The sequence below is a fragment of the Echiichthys vipera genome, assembly GCF_963691815.1.
Source record: "Echiichthys vipera genome assembly, chromosome: 8".
In the NCBI taxonomy this organism is placed as follows: domain Eukaryota; kingdom Metazoa; phylum Chordata; class Actinopteri; order Perciformes; family Trachinidae; genus Echiichthys; species Echiichthys vipera.
This window is the reverse complement of record NC_139833.1, coordinates 10,652,220-10,672,548: the sequence shown is the minus strand read 5'-3', so window position 1 is coordinate 10,672,548 and position 20,329 is coordinate 10,652,220. Positions and strand designations below refer to the sequence as shown.

The 20,329-nt window shown below is 40.4% G+C and overlaps 1 protein-coding gene across 6 annotated transcripts in view; it reads left to right on the top strand.

The window, feature by feature from the left end:
- Positions 1–2,679: 2,679 nt before the first annotated feature.
- arhgef1 (Rho guanine nucleotide exchange factor (GEF) 1) overlaps positions 2,680–20,329 on the top strand; it is a 47,396-nt gene continuing 29,746 nt past the window's right edge. For 3 of the 6 annotated variants that reach the window (XM_083918152.1, XM_083918151.1, XM_083918150.1), the window contains exons 1-2: positions 2,680–2,850; positions 14,739–14,803. In XM_083918152.1, coding sequence (XP_083774278.1) covers positions 14,777–14,803 — 27 coding nt within the window. In that variant the 5' untranslated portion in view covers positions 2,680–2,850; positions 14,739–14,776. The remainder of the gene's footprint in view (positions 2,851–14,738; positions 14,804–20,329) is intronic. The other 3 variants (XM_083918154.1, XM_083918153.1, XM_083918155.1) reach the window with 2 other exon arrangements.

The following is a 20,329-nucleotide window of genomic DNA, read 5'->3' as shown; positions in this document are numbered from 1 at the left end:
TGAACATAAAAGGCATGACTGAGGAATGTTTGTCTAATCTCACAGTCAATGAAACAACCTTATGACCGTAACTATAACTTCTACTGTTTTAAATCGCTGTTTAGAAGCCACTCAAACGTTGTGGTTTAATGAAGGTTGTGGCCATGATACAAACAGCGAAGAGTTAACGTGAAGGGAAGCAGACAGAGCTTGAGTCTAGTGGGAAGTGACAAAGTCCTCCTTATATCGCAATTCATTCTCATCTGTAAACATTTTGCCATCAAATCATCCATGGTTTGAGTCCTCACACGAAGTTTAAATAAGGAGATGACAGAATAAGTCGTTCAGAACTGTGTCAATAACTAAGTGCGTTTACTCAAGTACTGTACAAAACTGAGGTACTTGAGTAACCATCCATACCACTTTCTACTTTTACTTACATCTCAGAGGTTAATACTGTATTTTCGTTACTTCATTACATATATCTGACAGATTGAGTTACTTTTCAGATTTAAGATTTTTACAGACGAAACAAGAGTTTTTAAAATATGATGTGTCGTTATAAATTAAACTACCATTAGTTAATAGAACTATTTGGAGGTTTTAAGTAATCATGCAAAAGCGTGTCATGGTTCCAGCTTTACAAATGTGAAGATTTGCTACTTTTCATTTGAATTATTTTAATTATGTAAATGTAATTTTTAATCACTTTGACGTTCGGACTCTTGGTTGAACAAAACAAACACCGTGAAGGCATCATTTTGGATAATTGTGATTGCATTTTGGTTTTTCTTTACAAACCAAAAAATCAATTGAATAATTGGGGGGAGCAATAACTAGAATAATTAAATGAATCGTTGGTTAAAAGTTTAACATGAGCTCCACCTCAACCAGCTACAACAGTAAAGTGCTGTTTTAACATGAATGCACGAGTTATAATATATAATAGCAGAAGATTCACTCTGCCATTGTTCTGCATTAAGTCATTTTACTTTTAATATTTTAACATTTTTCTGGTTATACAATGCCGGGCTTTTCAATGGTAGTATTTCTGAGTCTTTACAGTGTGGTATTAGTACTTTTACTTAAGTAAAGGATCTGAAATATTTCCTCTAACACTGCCAGTGATGCAAACATCTCAATAATCCCAAATTTATTTCAAGGACAAAATAAATATCAATATTTATGATTCCATGAAAATGGATTATGATGAAGATCATTTGATATTTAACGGAGCCTGTGGTGAGATTGGTTCGTCGACAATGTCAAGAATGAACTTTGAACCTCAGCTTTTATACTGTTATAAAATTAAAACCTTAAGAATTTTACTAATTAAACACTTTGCACTTTTACATCACATTAGTTTGATTACATTTGATTAATTTGACACAAATTGTTGATGAAGGTAAAACTGCAGTTATATCTAATGTATTTGTATTTCAATAATATCATTTTCATATTTTATGGTCATTTTTCTGCTCTGTATTTATGTATTTGACTGTTGCAGGACTTTGCTTTATTTTTTTAATTTCCCTGTTTACTGTACGCACCAAACACCAAGGAACAATTCCTTTATAAGGTGAAAACCAACTTGGCAATAACCCCATGCTCTTGCACATTAAAATCCACATAGCATATTGTAATATAGTGTTTATCTGCGATACTGTACTTTTATTTTATTGTTCATATTTTGTATTTTATATTTTATCTTATTTTTAGTACTTCTGATTGCTCTGTACCGCTGCTACGATGACCTAATTTCCCCTCGGGGATAAATAAAGTTATCTATCTATCTATCTATCTATCTATCTATCTATCTATCTATCTATCTATCTATCTATCTATCTATCAATTTATCTATCTATCTATCTATCTATCTATCTATCTATCTATCTATCTAATGTATAGGGGTCCAGGTCGTGCCTATGTTTCTCCACCAGGTGGCGCAAGGAGGCTGGAATAAAAACGAGGTAAACAGTAAACTAACTGAACAGGTAATGTATTTTGATTTGAGCAATCAACTGTCAACTGCTGCTTTGGTTGCAGGACGCAGAGATGTCCTTCAGTGATCTGTTCATGGCTGCACAGGAGTGTGTGCATGTCGTGTGTGCAGGCTGGAGATTAAAGTAGATCAGCTGTGGAAAAAAACACATAAAAGTAAAATAAATGATGCGTAATACAGGTTGTTTAGGAGCAAATGATGGTAATATATGTATATGTGTTTATATAGGTGATGTTTTTTGTTCCCTGCAGGCATCTGAGACATCATACTAGTGATAAAAGAGAAGTCATTTTTGTGCAACTAGCTTCCTCTAGTTATGTTGCTGTAGGAAATTGGCTAATAATTATCAGAGAATCAGTAAAATGTTGGACTGCAGTTCGGTTAAAAGTGATGTAAAGTGCCCAAAACATACACGACACTTGCAGAAATATTTCCCTAAGACTCACATGTCGCTTTTACAAAAGAAACAAAACATGCTAAACACTTAAATATCACGTTTATAAAATATATATGCTCAGTGTGAGACACGGTGAAGGAGTGAATGGGGACGAGTTACTGTGTAACACAGTGCGGAAATAACCCGTTTTAGACGGTTTACTTTTTTTAAAAACTTTGACAGGCGAGCCGTAAAACACAAATATGTAAATAGCTACATTGTAAGCTGTTTTTGTGCGTTATTAAATTCACTGTAACGATATTTTTTTGAACGCCGAATCGTTACATTGTATCCACCGTCTGTTGATCACCCTGCGCTTTTTTTTTGATGTGTACTTCCGCGTACAATGTTTTTTCCCCACTGACACACGGCAACTTTCGAACAGGAAACCTGCTATTAGACGCTTCTTCTGCCGCTTTCTCTGTATTCACGGGTGAGTACTTTTAATTCAACACCAAAATGCTGACGAACATTAGTAAGAGTTTGAACTTTTAAGGCTTTGTTTGGTGAATTTAATGTTTGTTTTACCGAGAGAAAAGGGGGCTCCCCTCCACAGCCCTGAGCTGCAGACGGTAGCGTCCACATACAGGAATGCTGTGCTCGGCTGTGCACGACATACATCTCGTCCTCTGTGGTTAATATTAAATAAAAAACGAGCTGATAAGGGTTTTTAATTTAACGTTGTGGTTGATGACTGTAGCCCTGGAAGAAAATCGACCTCTATTTGTAAACTTGAAGTGTCAGAAGCAGTTGTGTGGGAATAACAACTTCAGGTAGCAGAGTTGCCCCGTGTGTATTTGCAGAGGCGATTCTAGAGTATGTTGGGGCCCGAGGCAAAAATGCACAGGGGGCCCCTCGAACCAGCATTCATCATCATGATGTTATCAATATTCTGACACCAAAAAAGGTGAAATGTGAAGAACATGAAGAACAACAAAATACTGGAAAATATGAGGACAACTGGAAAAATAAAATCAGAACATAAAAACTTGGGTAGCATTGCAAACTTTGCGCATTGTCACTGTTGTGGTTTAAAGTCTGTCAGCCCTCGGGGTGGCCCCTACTTGCCTTGTGCCCCAAACAGTTGCCTGCCTTGACTGCTGGCAGTCGGCACCTCTGTGTAAATTCTGACAGAGCCATGTAGGATTTTACGCCCTTTATACCAAACTACAAATCACTTTAATATTCCCAAAGCGGGTTTTGCTTTGTCATTTGAGTTTATAGTTGGTGACCTTGTGAAATTTTTATGTATTCACATCTTTTCAAGAGTATCCTGCTGACATTTATCATAGAAGTGAAGTGGTTGTGTCTCAAATTCTGCCATAAAATATGAACCTTTTCTCCTTAAATTGTCTTTTTTGTTGTTGTTTTCTGCTCCGTCCATTTGAAACAAAGGCACTCAGCGATGTGATTACAGGGACTTTAGTTAATCAGGGCCAGATCAAGCTTTTCATTTTCATCTCATTTATTTGTCAACATTGTTTTTGCACATGAAAGGAGGCTTTGTACGTATGGATAACATGACCTCCCCCCTACCTCCCTCCCTCCTCTTCCCCTATACCCCTCACTCATCTGATCAACCTACATAGAGTGGGAGTTTCAGTCCAGACAGCATTCGGTAATTAGTGTCTGCATATAATTGATTACCCATGATGATTTTGCCATGTGAAACAGAGGACATTGCCTGCGCAGAATAGGCGAGAGTTTCCTGCGTTTACAGGAAACTGCAATTACTGTACAGCTAGTGCGGCTTCATTATCTCACTGCAGTCATTAACTAAAGATAGGAGGCTGGAACAGTAAGGGTTGTGCTTGCCAGTTAGCCATCATGTTTTCATTAATCAACGTGTTTTTTTGTTGCCAGGCCTGTCTTGCTTATTTGTGCCTCTGTGGCGTTCACTTCTGCAAGGTTATAGTGTGCAAACATGAGCTCTGTCTTAAACTTATAATTGCAGTGACTTTTAATAACGAGTAGGTTTTGCTAATTATTAGACAGTGCCATGTGTGTGTGTGTGTTAAGGGCGTTGCAGCTGGCGGTTTTGGAGATTGTGACGCCTTCCCAGCCAGACGCTGCACCCCAGAGGCCCCATGTGAAGCAGGACCTTGCCACTTCCTGTTACGCTCTGCTAGACTAGAGGAGCACTGCACTTGTCATCTCTCTCTCTCTCTCTCTCTCCACATTTTACAAGTGCAGGCTTGTCTGGAGCCCAAAGGCTACCTTCTCTTCCTTTTAAAGGAATGTTGGCTTTTTAATCTGAGTTGCTGTGCTGCTCTCTCCCTCCCTGGTCTCTCGCCCTCTCTATTGTTACAGACCTACTGTACGTAAACTCACCCGCATCCACTGTCTCTCAGAGGGTAGGAAGATAAACTTGGATAGGGCTAACAGCGATGCATAGTTGTTAGCCTCTGTGAGACATACCCAACAACTGGAATGACAGGTAATGGCATCCACAGTGAAACAGCCAGGGGGTGTCCTGAGGGCCTGGAGCTGAGTTGCTAGCAAGCTAATAATTTACTGTAGTCGGGCTCGGACTTCAAAGGGAACACAGGTATTCTTCTCTGGCTGCAGTTAGATTTGAAGCACAGGCAGCAGATAATGAGAGACAGAGCGGACTGGGCTGCTCGTCTTCTATCTGCGCTTCAGCAGTGAAATTTACTGATTCCTCCTGAATGAGCTCAGTGGGTGAGGTGGTGTGAAGTTACAAAAGTGTACGTGTTTGTGTGTGCGTGTGTGTGTGGAACAGGAAGGTGGTTCTGCTGAACTGAACGTGTGACACATCTGTACCTGAAACCACAGCTAATCTCAAGGTGCCACTGTGTGTTTCTGCAGCTGTTTGAATTAATCATACATGTGTAGTATGTTTTTATATAAAGTGAGACAGTAGAGATGTGTCAGTTACTAGACATTTGGCTTTATGATTTCTATTCCATATATCTGCGGTTGTCATAGTCCATGTGCAGGTTATGTTATTAATCATTGAGAAGGATTTCAGTTTGTATCAGTGTGATGATGCACCTTGATTTATCTGACATTTACTGGATTAGTAACAGGATTAGCCGAACCAAATGTGACATTATTATTTGTTTTATCTATAAATGGTTCCTTAATAGGGGCATCACAATTTCAATGACAAACTCATGGTTCATTGGCTCTGGCAGATAGGTCTGGCCCCTCTCCCATACTGACTGACTTCCAGCGGCTTGACATTGTACAATCACAACCATTTATCTCATGTAGGGCGGGTTTATGACAATGACTGACAGCGCCATCGTGCAGTCTGCAGGTCTGTTCAGCGCAATTTCTCAGGCTCACAAACTCCGATCAAACTTTCAAACTCGGCAGCACTGCTGAAATATGACTGCATATTCTGTTACTGTATTACCTATACAGAAATACATTTTAGTGTACTGTTTAGCTGTCATTTGAGACGGTTTAGGACCCTGCTACTGTTTTGTTGCTGTGGTTGGTTGTAGGTCATGTTTCATTGCTCTGATTAATGATGAACTGATTTAAAATTTAAAATGTAAATGACGTTGTCGGGGCTTAAATCCAGGTCTCTGTCAGGACGTTGTGAGGAGTCCCAGATGTGGCGTCGGTTATGACACACTTTGCAGGATAAAATGATTGATTGTCGCAACCGACGTCCTACTTTGTATCAGTCTATCATCGGGCTCGTGTAGTCTTAACCCAGAGGAATACTTTCTGTCTCCAAGCCAGAGCGGCCGTAACACTGATGACATCACTGTGACATCATTAGGGTTATGTTCTCTGAATAAAAAAAGAAAACATTTTACTACCGTTTTCGCAGCCAGTTACCTACTTATTTGTGTGCAGTGGGTGGAATACCCCTTTAAGAGTGTAACAGTATTAATGGTCTGTACTGATTTGTTCTGCCCTTTGCCTGAGCTGGCAGTGTTTTAATGTTGGAAAAACATTGATTGTTGTTTTCATGTGTTCATTTTAGACCATTCACTGTGAAGCTAACCCATACGTGCTGCGGTTCACTGTTCATATCGGCTAACTCATAGGACCATGCTTTTTAAGTTAGCACACTTTTAACACTTAAGGATAAGAAAACTGTCTGCAAGTATGACTTGGGCTGTAGCAGCTTGTTCCTCACACTCTGAAAAAAAGGTAGAACATGGAAAGAGTTACATCCCCTCTGTCCAAGTGTGAGTCAGAGAGTTGGCTGACTGGAAAGCTGATGTGACGGAGAGAGTGTGTGAGAGAGAGCGAGGGAACAGAGAATGAGCTCTTTCATTTGAGGGTCACGGTGGAAAAAAGTAAGACTCGACTCCATAGATGATGTTTACTCTTGAGGAGTGGAAGCTGGGGGTACGGTGGGGTGAAAGGTCCTGAGTGTTTCTGCAGACAGTGTGCTGCTTGTGTGTTGGCACTAAAACACTACAAATACATGATCAGGACTCTTTTGCATTTTTATTTTTGATGATGCCAATATTTCCCATTTTCCTCTGATTAAATATGCAAGAAGAGCCGACCGATGTGGGATTTTTGAGGCTGATACCAATTTTAGAGTGGAAAATTCATAGATTGCCGATATTGCAGCAGATTTTTTGAGCCGGGACCTTTTTTATGTGGATTTTTAACCGATATGACTCAAAAGTGCTCAGGGGGCTGCTTTTCTTAGCAAGTAACTTTATTAACACATTAATATTATTATAGATAAAATATGTGTTAAAGCCAGAAACTATTGGTGAGCCTGAGTTGTACAATTTAGCGAGTTAAGTAATTATATGAGTTAAAAACTGCTCTATTATTCCTGAAATCAGGCATAATGTCTTAAGAACTTTAAACCTTGTGTAACATTGTCAACCAATTCTATAATTGAACACAGACTAAATAAAGAATAAAAAAGCTAAATAAATCTCATGTTCAGTATCAGTCATTTGCTGGCAATTAAAATACTAATATATGTTCTGTTAAAAAAATCATATTGGCGCATATTGGAAAACTTATGGTGATTCGCTCTGTGATAGGCCAATATGGGCCGATAATATCAACCGATCAATATATCGGTCTGGCTCGAAACCTTTAATTCAGTTAACACCAATAAATAATCACATTTGCAGCGAGATCAGTGGAATTTTGGCATTTTTGCGAAAAAAATAAGCAACTGATCGATTACCAAAACTGTTGCAACTTGTTGATTGATTAGTTGACTAATCGTTTCAGCTGCATTGTGCAACAACGCTTAATACAATGTACTTTTTAGGCTTCAGCCTGTTTACAGGTATTGGGAAGTACGCACATGTGTTAAAAAAAAGAAGTTGCCTCAAGTCGCTTGAGTCAGCGTCGGTTGGGGATGAAGACTACACGTTTGGAAATGAAAAAGATCTGGGGCGAGAAAGAAGAGTCAAATCCTCTTTAGCCCGCTCATCATCTTTGCTTGAGGCTAGCGGCTGCAACCTACATTAGCCACTTTTAGCATAACAAACTGAACTGCATCTTGGGTGATTTAGGTTCTGCTCTTTTTTTGAAACTGTCCATCAGGAGTTCAACACTGTTACAGAAGTGCAATGCTAAATCAGAGGAGAACCTCTTTGCCTTAAATATTGGCTTTAAACTCTCAAATATGGAAGTTATCATCTCTGTTGTTTGCCATATCTTGAGTGTAAGCTCAAACAAGGTGGGAGTCATTATTTCATTGTAGATTTAAATTTGAGGTAAAACATTGATTATGATTGGTAGCGAGACCTGTCCGGGATAAAGACTGAATCATTACTTGATGCCTTGTTGATAGGTAAATCCCGAGAGAGAGAGAGAAGAATGTTGCATTTCTGGACTGCAAACTATTGGCATGAGGCTAGCATCATGAACCAAGGTGTGCTGTGTGCAAGTACAGAGGCATTTTTGGCTTCACAGAGACTTTGATTCAGGGCAGACTAAATTCCTTTCATAATTGTTCCGTATGAGCTTATTGTTTTTGCTGCTGCTTTGTTTGGTATCGTGTTAAAGCGGCTAATGAACACTGGACACAAATACACACGGACTTGAATGAAGAGCAGTTTTGTCATAAAATGTCAATCAGATGTTTCTGTGTTTGGCCTCAGCAATTACTGACACACACACACACACACACACACACACACACACACACACACACACACACACACACACACACACACACACACACACACACACACACACACACACACACACACATGGAAGCAGTTAGGCCAAGCTGGAGGTTTACTGCAAGCTGCCAATCCATGCCAGTCGATTGGCCCCGGCCTATCAACTGTTTCCATGAAGCCAATGACCTCTATATGGGGACAGGGGGAGAGGGAGGGGGGATGGAGGGTGGGGGTGGCAGATTGTTGGAGCAGGAGAATGAAGTGTACTTTGGCTCAAAGGAGAGACGACAAAAAAAAAATGAAGAGAAGGTGTGTTTGGCCTCTGTGAATTTGCATGGCTGTGTGTATGCAGGATGGAAGAGGCTCAGCAGTAGCCTGTTATTTGGGATACCTTGTTTAACGTCGTCCTCAAAATGCTGGGACGTCTTTCGCTGAGATGGTGGGGGTTGCTCAGCATCATTAAAAACCTCTGAGAGCAATGTCTGCTCAACTGAAATCATATGAAGAGAAGGTCAATGATTCTCTGCAGCGTTTTGTATCCAAATAAACTCATATCAAGAAAAGGTCATTGCAGTAAAACTCTCAGAAGAGACATGTCAGTGGTGCAAAAGAAGCCCTTTTGAAATCAGGAAACCCAGAGGGATTCAACAATATGATTTGTCTGCTGAACAACATGTAAGGCAATGAAAGGACCTGCCTGTGTTTTCCCTGCACTATTGGCCATAATCTTATTTTAGCCACGACGTAATGGTCTTTAAATTACATAATTGGCCCTTGTCTGCCAGCCATGAATGCACCGGCTGTGTTGGAGCAATCGCACAAGGGGCGGCTTTATTTTAAGCTAAAGGTGGAGGAGACGAAGGCGGGAGGTTAAGAGAGCGAGAGAGCGAGAGTAAAGAAAATGAAACAAGAAGTAGATGGGATGGTAGAAGGAAAAAAAGTCGTCAAAAAGAGATGAGCTACTCCCTCTCATACAATGATGTCAGTTCCCTTGTAAACACAGTGTCTCGCCGTGCACCCTCTCCTCTGTTGTTTGCTAACTGTCAGTGCAGTGATGAGATTTCTGGGATATCTGCCCTCTGTAGTGTTCAGACCACTGTTCTGTTGCCCTCTTACCTCCCTGAATCAACATGCAGACATTAAGTCACATTAGGCCTCGTCATCTTGAAATGTCTTATCTCTGTCAGTTGATAAGAGCCTAATCTTTAATCAAGTCGCTGTTTGTGCAATGATTTAAGATGCTTGTGTTGGCTAATCTCTTCAGTAATACCTTTTTTTGCACTTGCAATAAGTTTGGGGGCTTATGACAGAGGGATTAAAAAGAGATAATGGTCTCAATCACACCAGTCACTAGTAATGGGTCAAGCACTTCCAATAATGAAACTCTGTAGTGCCTTTCGTCCGACCCTCCATGTCCCCTGTTTTTCTCCACATCTCCATTGTGTAACACGGGATTTTGTTTAGATTTTAAAGTCTCAAGCCCAATCCTTCATAACCCTGATGACATCATTAGGGTTGGTCTCTCGGACTTTAGGAAGCTGCTTTCAGCGTTGTCGTGCCCCCATGACGTGTGATTTAAGTATATTTCGTATGTCAAATCAGTAGTGTCCCTTTAAGCCAGCGTATATATGCCTTTTTCTTCTTCTTTAGGTCAAAATATTTGTCACCCCAACAAAATATGGTATATTATTAGTTTGTATTTAAAGCAACTTCATGTTAGATTAAAAAATTAGTACGTACGACCAGTACGTTTGCATATTTGCATTTAAGTGTGTCTCACAGTTGGGGCATTAATTACCCTTGCATCACCAGACTAGTCTCAAATGCAGATTAGTCTGAACCCTCTCAGTTCAATTTCGATCTCCAAGATATCAACAGTGCAGAACAAAATGCTTCTGGACACAATTGGATAGACCTACAACCAATCAGAGCAATGAAACGTCAGAGCTTGCTCAGTGGAAAACACTGGCGGCCGGTCACAGACTTTCTCAAATTACAGCTAAATGGGACGCTGCCACTGACAAATGCTTTCCTGAAAACAACACAAACACAGAATATCGAGACATATTTGATCAGCGCTGCCTAGTGTGACCTAGAAAAACTGCACTTATTCCTTCTCTTATTCAAATTATAATGAATAATTACACATGACTTTAAGCACATCCTTAACAGGGTTTCCCCCAGAAAAGTTGCTGACTGACAGAATCGGACCGGCTACCATAACAAACAACAGAGGGACTCCGATTACAAAACACACACAGGCAGAGTGACTTCGAACTCACTTTTTGCCATTACTCCACTATATCTTAACATAGCAGATATTTGTAATATTGAGTATAGCCTCTTGAAGTCAGTGCTAAAAGGTTGGGAGATTTGAAAATGACAAATTTTTCAACAGAGCCAGACCACTGTAAATGTAGTTTAAAAGAACGTTAAAATCCCAGATGCTTCGGCCCAGTGGGGGGTCAACTTAGTCCCACTGGGCTTGCAATACACTGGGAGAAACTACTTCAGGGTAAGTTGTTCTGTAGTTCACTACTTTAGGGTTGTCAAAAAAAATTGATACTCTAAATACTGTAAATAATCGACACTAAAATTAGTATCGAATTAGATACTAACTTGCAAAAGTATCGATACTTTTTCCGTCAACAGCACAGCCTCCGCCTCCTCCAGTTGAAACGTAACATCACTCAGCAGCTACAGCTTGTCTCTCTGAGCACATGAACACTGGTTCATCATCACATTAACAACACTGAGATGACTGAAGCAGCCAGCGCTGCTGCTGGAGGACCTTCTCTACCGGTTTTAGCAGTAAATTAACAAAGAAAAAGTGCAGTTTCAAAGTATGTAGCATACAAGGCTAATGACCAGGGAAAGGCTAAGGATGTAAATAAGCAGCCGTCTAATAATAATCAGTAACGTTAACGGCTGAGCTGAGCAGCTAACATCATCAGTCCTGCCCGTCTAACGTTAGATACGTTAATTTAACAGGATGACATAATAACGTGTCTGAAAAGTCAACCAGCAACAAGCACAAACAGTGGCAGCTGCTATACCAACCCTATTTAATTTGATAATATGTGACAGTGATAATATGCCAAGTTACAGAAACACAGAAGATAAACAGGAGTGTAGTTGAATACATTAGCATGGCCCGGATCCCTGTTTACACTGTGGAGAAACCTGACTAACAACAACTGAATCCAAGGTTTAACCTCATTCATGGATTAATTGAATGTACATAGAAATCCCTTAGCTATACAACACAACATCACAAAGAGAAATCATGTATTTGTCATATTTATATATACCCTACAGTTGTGTGTTTTCTTTCTTATTTTCACTATGTCATACAACTTTTAAAAAGTATTGTTATTGATGTTGTTTGTATTGTTCTAATCTTTATTTAAAAATTGCTTTTATTTTTGTAATTTTCTACCGGTGTTATCAACAATGGTATTGAGTATTTTCCCCGGTACTGTGACAACCCTACTACACATGTTGTTTGTGTATGTGTTACAAATAAAACCACTGTCCTTGAATAATTTCTCTTTATTTGAGTGTTTTTATAAATCTGTAGTCATGTGAAAGCATGTGGTTGTGGTCCATAGTCCATTATTACACTGAGTAAACTTTGTTAGTTTACACCTCAGGTCGCGTCTGGTCCACTCATACTTTCTGTGCATGTACATTTAGGGTATGTACTGTTAGCTTTCCACTTCTAGAACGTACTGCATGTTAAATATAAAGACACACACATGCTCTATAGTTAGAGATGCCTCTGTGTCTGTTTTTCACTGATGTGCTAGCTCACTGCCGAAACCATTTGGTCGAGGTTGACACAGCATTTAGTGTGTATGTGGGTTGTGTTTGATGCATAGGTTCTCTGCTCTCAGGTTTAAGTTTGTGCGAAAACACGACTTCTGGATGCTTCTATGCTTGTTAGACTTTCCAGAGTTTCTCACACGTATGTTTCCATTGGCTGTTTTTTTTCTTTCTTTCCACTGTTAATGCCTTGTTCTTCATTTCCTGCTGCAGTGTGTCTCCTCTTTTGATTTCTTCTCTTCGCTTGCTCTCCTCCCTCCTCACTAGGCCCCTTGCTTCTTTTTTTTCTCTGTTTAGTCTGTAGGGTTCATATAGGTTAGCAAGTGCTCCCAGCCATGGTCATGTTTACTTGTCCTTAAAGTTTATGAATGCAATAAAGAGAAAAGTACAAAAAAAATTAATTAATTCCTGGTGTTGAAACATTTATCAGTTCTGTGAAAGTCAGAAAAAATGCTGAGATATGACCAAACTTTTCATGTTAAGGATCCCACTTGTATTTAATTTCCATTTGTTGGGGTGAATCAGTCTGGAGCCATTATGAGCCAAAAAGACGCCTGTTCAGAATGCACATGTTTGAAACCCTGCAGTTCTGGGTCCTCCTCTCTTGTTCACACTTTCCTCATGAGCACTCTGTTCCTCATTTGTTCATCACTGGGTTTTGTTCATGCTGTGCGTTAACTGACTTTCCTGGTTCCCATGTGAGCTTAGAGACGAGTGGCAAGGGAGGTTTCTTTGATGCACTTTCGTCTTTAATATTTCTTTCGGAAGCACTTGTGGGCTCCTTATATATTTTTTTCAACTTTTATCACTCTCTACCTTTCTCTCCTTCTCTCTTTTGCTCTTTTCATCTGATAGGTCACACAAGAAATGGCTCTGATAGCTTCCTGAGGAAATTACGCCCACTTCCTGTCTGTGTGCCTTTCCATTTGCACACCCCCCAATTTTTTTCCTCTTCGTTGCATAGGCGCCTCAGGGAGCAGCTCGTGTAGGAGCAGTGGTGGTGGTAGGAATCCCCCAGTCTGTGCTAATGAGGCTGTGGCCTGATGAGAGAGCCAGATAAACAGCAGTGCAAACAGAGCAAGCTATATCCATTAGCTTCTGGGCTATTTTTGGACACTGCCCTCTAGCATATAGAGGACAGGACACAGGCTATTGTGACAAAGTGTAAGAAGAGAACTGTACTTATACAATGGGCCCTTTGGCCAGGTGCAAGTAGTAGTGTGAATGAGTGTAATTTAAGTGATTTCAAAACAGGAGGATATTTGCTGAGTGTTCTTCAGTGAATCTTTATTTGCCCAAAGGCACTTTGACATGTGGACCAGAGGAGCCTGGGACCGAACTGCTGATCTTTCGAATGGAGGACTACCCGAGCCACCGCGTGTGTGTCTGTGTGATTGTGTCATCATGGCATATGGTATGCCACATGTGGTCCTGAAGACACGTAGCAGAAACTACCACAGAGGTGGTTTTGAGTATTTGCCACGTGTTTCTGTCCGTCTTTCTGTCTATCTGTGGACAGGTTTTTTTTCCGGCGCGATAACATACAATCGAAAAACTTTACAGGATTGTAGTTGAGTTAAAAATGTAGGCGGAGTTTAAAGATGTGTGTGGTCCAAGCAAGGGCTCCGGAAGTAGGGCAGTACAAATAAGGGACTTTCCGGATTTGGCATTACGGCTGGTGTGATCCCATCACAAGATTGTCTCAAGTGCAGCTTATTGTTATATCAGTTAAGTTATATCATTAACCTAAAAAATCATAAGTTTTGTTGCTATCATTGTAATTCATGGTGCTGTTAGATTGCTGCTGGACTGTCCATTAATACAGGTGCGTGCCTCCCAATGTGGGGCTACATGTGCAGTCATGCTTTACTAAAGCCCACCTCTCTCAACACATGTGTACTCACATTGGTCAAATTAACTCGTCATGATTCATGCTTGGGTGCAGTACGAGTGGTAAGTGAGAGTAGGCTGACTTTCTGCTCAGTCCAGTCGTGAGTGCAGCTCAGACCATGTGATTATGTTCAAACAGTCTTTTGTCAAAGTTCACATTGTTTGTCATGTCACTGTGTACGATACTTTTGATCCTGCCTTGGTGTTGATATGTCTCCTTAATGATTTGTCTGTTTTAGATACCATTCTTAATGATATCTTCAACTGTGGGGTTAAACATATGGAGATTATTTCTACTGTCAGAAGAAGATGATGAAAACACAGACTATAACTGATGTGCCATAATAAGTTAGATCACCTTTGGCAAATCCACTTAATGATAAACTTTGTCCTCTGGTTGGTTCTGAAATGATATTGGCGCACTTCACTGCATGTATAAACACTGTATCAGGATCCCACTCCACTAAACATGTCACACTCCTTTCTGACAGCCACCGTCATGTTATTGCAGGAGCTTGATTGACAGGTGCGAGCCCCCGTGGTTCCAGTATGGCTGCCGAAGATGCCCACTTTGGGGTGAGGTCACAACTTGACTCCTCCTCTCTTCTCGGTCTGAGGGGTTTTACTAAAACAGCTAATTATTTTAGCGGTTTCACAATGGACGTGGGGTTTGCATAAGAGCTGATGTAACTCAGGGAGTTATTATTAGGCTGCAGCGTAACCTCTTTGTGACCTGGTGGAAATATGAAATGCTAAACTGTGCCGCTACTTTGTCTAAATATTCAAGAGGTCTGATGAAACAAGTGCCGTTTTGTTTCTTGCTTATGTACAGTATCAGAGCTGGGTCTGGTCAGAGATGGAGGGGAATGCTGGTGTAAAGACCAGTTGTCATATCACACACACACACACACACACACACACACACACACACACACACACACACACACACACACACACACACACACACACACACACACACACACACACACACACACACACACACACACACACACACACACACACACACACACACACACACACTGGCAGCTCCCCACAATCACATAGGAATGGCCCCCTCCCACATACGTGCTCAGTCTTAACCCACACACACACACAAAGGCACGTACGCTTGATGGCTATCATTGGATTGATGCCACCTGACACTTAGTTAGTACTGGAATGTGATGGGAGGGAGGGGAGGGGGCAGCTGCCGACTCTCAGGAGCACCAGAGCTGATCTGGGCACCTCTGGGACGCTCTGTTCAAATACTACACACTTGTGGTCTTTTCTTTCTAGCTCAGCCACGTCGGTATCAGCCAGGAAGGACCCTTGCAGAGTGAAGCTTATGCCAACTATCATGTACTAATAGAGGTGAAGGGAAGAGGGTCTGGTTACCGTTGAAGACCACAGACTGTCTCCATCTGTTGTCTGAACTGTGCCATATGCTGGAATGTACCACTTGGCTCCGTCTGGGCAGAGAAGGCTCCCCCTCCTTGCCCCTCTGTGCTCTTTAAATGCACAGCGGAGTTGACCTTCCCTACTTACCTCTGAGTAACCGCAATTAGCTTCCCCCTGAGTAGGAACGTGGCTTCAGCATCTCCTGTAATGAGGAGGCTGAAATGCAGCAGTCACTATAGTCCAACATAATAGCAACTATGTCAATGGTCAACGATTGACTGAGATGGAAACAGAAATCTTTCGGCATCAGTTTTTTCACTTTTAGAGGGGCAACCATTTGTCCATTCGGAATAAATTTAACTATTTTGATAATCAATTAATCGTTGAAGCAAAAACGCCAAACATTTAATTGGTCCAAGTTCTAAAATTAGAGAATTTCTTTGTCTTACATTATTGTAAATCAGGGGAGCCCAATTTCGGTCCTGGAAGGCCACTGTCCTGCATGTTTTAGGTTTCTCCCTACTCTAACACACCTGATTCTAATGATTTTCAAACCTGTGACAAGCTTCAGCTGCTTGATAACGAGCACATCACTAGAATCAGGTATGTTGGAGCAGAGAGACACCTAAAACATGCAGGACAGTGGCCCTCCAGGAAATACAGATTCCAATCCATTCAGGGCAATGATTACTTGGTCAACAGAGAATTTATCTGCGACTATTTTGATGTTCAATTAATTTATCAAGCAAAAATCCATTTAATGTACCGCTCCGATACCAGTGAGCTAGAGAAATTGTTATTATAACTACTACTGATAATACTGAACACAAAACATGAGCAAATAAATACAGAGAATGAATGCCAGAGAACTTTCTTTTATTATCTAAATTGACAGTCGGTCATAATGGAAAAAGAACATAAACTACTCAGTGCAGAGACTCATACTCGCTGATACAGATACCAGCATTTTAGACAGCATCAGAGGCCTTTCTGATACTGGAATCCGCATCAGAACAACTCTACTTTACTGAAATTCAGCTTCTCAGATGTGAGGATTTGCTGATTTTCTCCCTTATGTGATAGTAAAGTGATTTTAAGACGTCATTATAGAACCTTTTATGGAGCCAAACAATTCAACAATCATTATTGACAATGATAATGTTCTTCAGCTGCATCCCCACAGGTGAATAATATGCTATGGCTTTCACAATCCCCAGAAAACTTAGGGGGTCGTTTACACAGCGCTCTCCACAAGCATCAACGCATAAAGTGTGGGCCGATTTGTCACTTGTCTATCTGTGTGATTGTGTGTGTGTGTGTGTGTGTGTGTGTGTGTGTGTGTGTAAACAAACATTATATATACAGTATATATAACTCAGAATCAAATGTTCAGGGAGAGCGTGTGCCATCTGTTGCGCAGGTGGTAAAGCCCCACATTTGTGATTTTTGGCTTTTAGAAGAAAACTGAACTTGAAATGTGTTTACACAAAACACAGGAGATGAATCAGACAATTGAACCTGTCTTCATGGCGTTATATCAGCCAAAATGTGGATATCCAATACAAGTGACCGACATTGTGCAGTGTTTGATTCCTTCTCAGTTAACTGACTTGTTGTTACTTTGCACCTGTCATAAAGACTTTATGTTGTGCAAGAAAATAGCTTTCAGTCGAGCTGGAACAGTGAACGCATCTCATCCTTCCACCAGGAAACGTCTAGTTCTGCTTTTGCATTTTTAGTCAATTATAGCTGTAGTTGTCATGGTAACATAACTTTGTGTTTGCCTGGGAAAGGTGGCATTGGTGGTGTCATTTTGGGGGCTGTGTGTGAAAAAAATGTGTGCTTATGTTTGTGCGTGTCCAGACAGATGTGGGTTCATGGCCCAAACAGGCCTGTGACTCTCCGTTTGGTTAACCCCTCCTACGCATGTTGCTCCAACACTGGCCTTTCTCAACCCCGCAGCCCACTGGATACGACCATGAATGAACACATTCTCTCTCTCTGTCTATCTCTCTCTCTTTATCTCCCTGACTAACAACTCTTCCTCTCTCTCTGTCTCTTTACAAGAAATCACCTTGACATCAGAGCATTTGTCAGCTCTCCTGTCCACCACTACACTAACAAACTCTGTATTCAGGCCCTGGATCGAGCCGCGGTTGTGTACACACTCACATTTCCTTTTTAAAATATAACCACTAAGTGATTTTTCAGTTCCCTCTTAATAACCGTAATAACTCAAAAACAACCTGCTTAACCACAAATTCACACATATAATTAGACATGCTCTGTGAACATGCAAAGCCATTATTTATTCTGCATATGTAAGCAGAATAATTTTGAATTTAGTTTCATATTATTGGGTAAACACACCCAGAGAACACAGTGGCTATATTACACAAGTCTCTGAGAGATACTCTAAGGGTGAGTGATAGCTATTTTATGTTTTTTTAATGTAAATATTTTTTAATGTTCATTTTTTTAATGTAATTTTGACTCTGCAAAACCAAATGGATCAAATATCTGACAGATCAAGTTATTTAGTGACATTAATGCAAAAAACCCCTGAATGAAATCCTAAAAATGTTCTGCTCAGAGATTTTCTCCACATGTGCATCACACAACCAGAAACATTAAAGATGTAGCTATCACAGTAGAAATGTTATGACAAAATCTCTCATGGCTAACATATTTTTATTCTTCTGATGAATAAAAATAATAAGCTTTATTTATAGAACACCTTTTGGGCTTTACAACACAAAGCCAAAACAGATGAAATGAAAATACAAAATAGAACAAGACGGGCTCAAAGATCCCGTGTTGTAAAAGATAGATTTCCATGTCTTCTTTTTATTTATTATAAAGCAGGTCCAGGTGTTAAATAAATACTGTGAAGGTATCAAAAAGCTCAATTCACAGAGAAATGTACTCTGTATTCAGAAAATGTGCCTTTAAAACTGAAGTTGGTAACTTTCTTTTTTTCATATTTGCTGACACTGTCTCTAGACCTACATCCAGACAGCACAATGAGACAGGTGGTCCGTGAAAAAGTCCTGTATCTCTACCTCCACCTTCTGTGCCTGTCTGCTCCTAATGACATCTGATAGTTAGTTTCCACCTCATATACAATGTGCTCTGAATTTGATTAAATATGAATCAATATTCTGTTATTGTATTGTATATTTCTTGCATAAAATGCTTTCAGAAACATTTTTTAGTGTACCTTTAAGCTGTAAACTGAGAAAGTTTGTCCACCCCTGGTTTCAACTTTCTCATTTCACAGCTAAACTGTAGACCAAAATAGGAACTGAAGACTTTATGTGAGAAATGGGCAATACAGTAACAGAATTAGTGATAGACCGATACATCGGCTGATATTTGCGTTTTTTAGGTGTATCAGTATTTGTCGATGCGGGCTGCTGCGTATGCATGGCATGATTTACAGACAGGCTTCCAAAGGCAGCTCTGTGTTGCTGGAGATGCCTTTTTTTTAAGTTCAATAGAATATGATGTGAATTAAGGGAACAAAAGTAGTATAAACAAATCCATATTGGTCGATCCCTAAACAGTATATCAAGTATTTTTTTGATAAGCGCTGCCTAGTTTGAGGAGTTCAAGAGCGCAGTATAATCTAGCAGATGACATTAGGAGCAGACAGAGTGAGGTAGAGTGACATGTGACATGTGACATTGTGCTGTCAGTATTTAGTGACAGTTTCAGCAAATACGGGATAAAAATAAACGACTACAGCTTAAAACGAGCCGTCAGGACTCTTTGTTTGTGATGTCACAACGGTACTGTATATAGATAGAAAGTGCCGTCACAGTCACAGCTGCAACGACGGTGCAGTCAGTGAGAAACCCGGAAACCAATCAAGCAGACGGGGCTTTTTTGGGAGGGGGGTTTTAAAGAGACAGGCGCTCAGATGGAGTGTTGCAGACGGAGGGTGAACACAGACATACTGTTATTATTCAGACAAACAGTATGAGAGAATAATGCGTTTCTTGAACATTAAAGCATGTACACATGTTCTAGTAGAAACAAAAAATACCCCTATAGTGTCCTCTTTAAAATATAGCGGTTAAAACTGAAACTATAACACAATAAAGAACTGAATAGACACAAATTAGGGTAAGTTAAATGACTTTTAGTAAAGAGGGCACAGAGGCCGATTATTCCAGATGTTTGGGGCTTTAACAGAAAAGCCTCACCTCTGGTCTTTAGCCTCAACGTTGTGTTAGACGGTGTTAGAGGTCACTGCTTGAGGCTCTCAGGTTACACCGTCATATCGCCCAGCCCTTGACTTCACTACCATCATACAAAATGGATTTGAAACTTGGATTTGTAAAGTCATGGAACAATATTCATTACTCTGAATCTGTATAATAACTCAACAAAACAAAAATGCTCCTTCCTAACAGTTACTCAAGACTTTTTTCCCTACAGGGATTATTGGACTCACTTTTTCCTCTCATTACTTTGACTCATACTAACACCTCTTTAGGTCTGTACTCACACTTCAGTACACTCTGCCCTCTGGACTCACCTTGCAGTGGACAATGGTAAATGTTGTACAGTGTAGCCGTTGGCCTTTCAATTTGTGTTTGTGTGTGTGTGTTTGGGTGTTCCCTGGTAGCGGCACTGGGTCTGCGGCCTTTAGAGGACTGAATACAAGAGCTATGTGTTGTTTGTGTGTTTTGGGTGTGT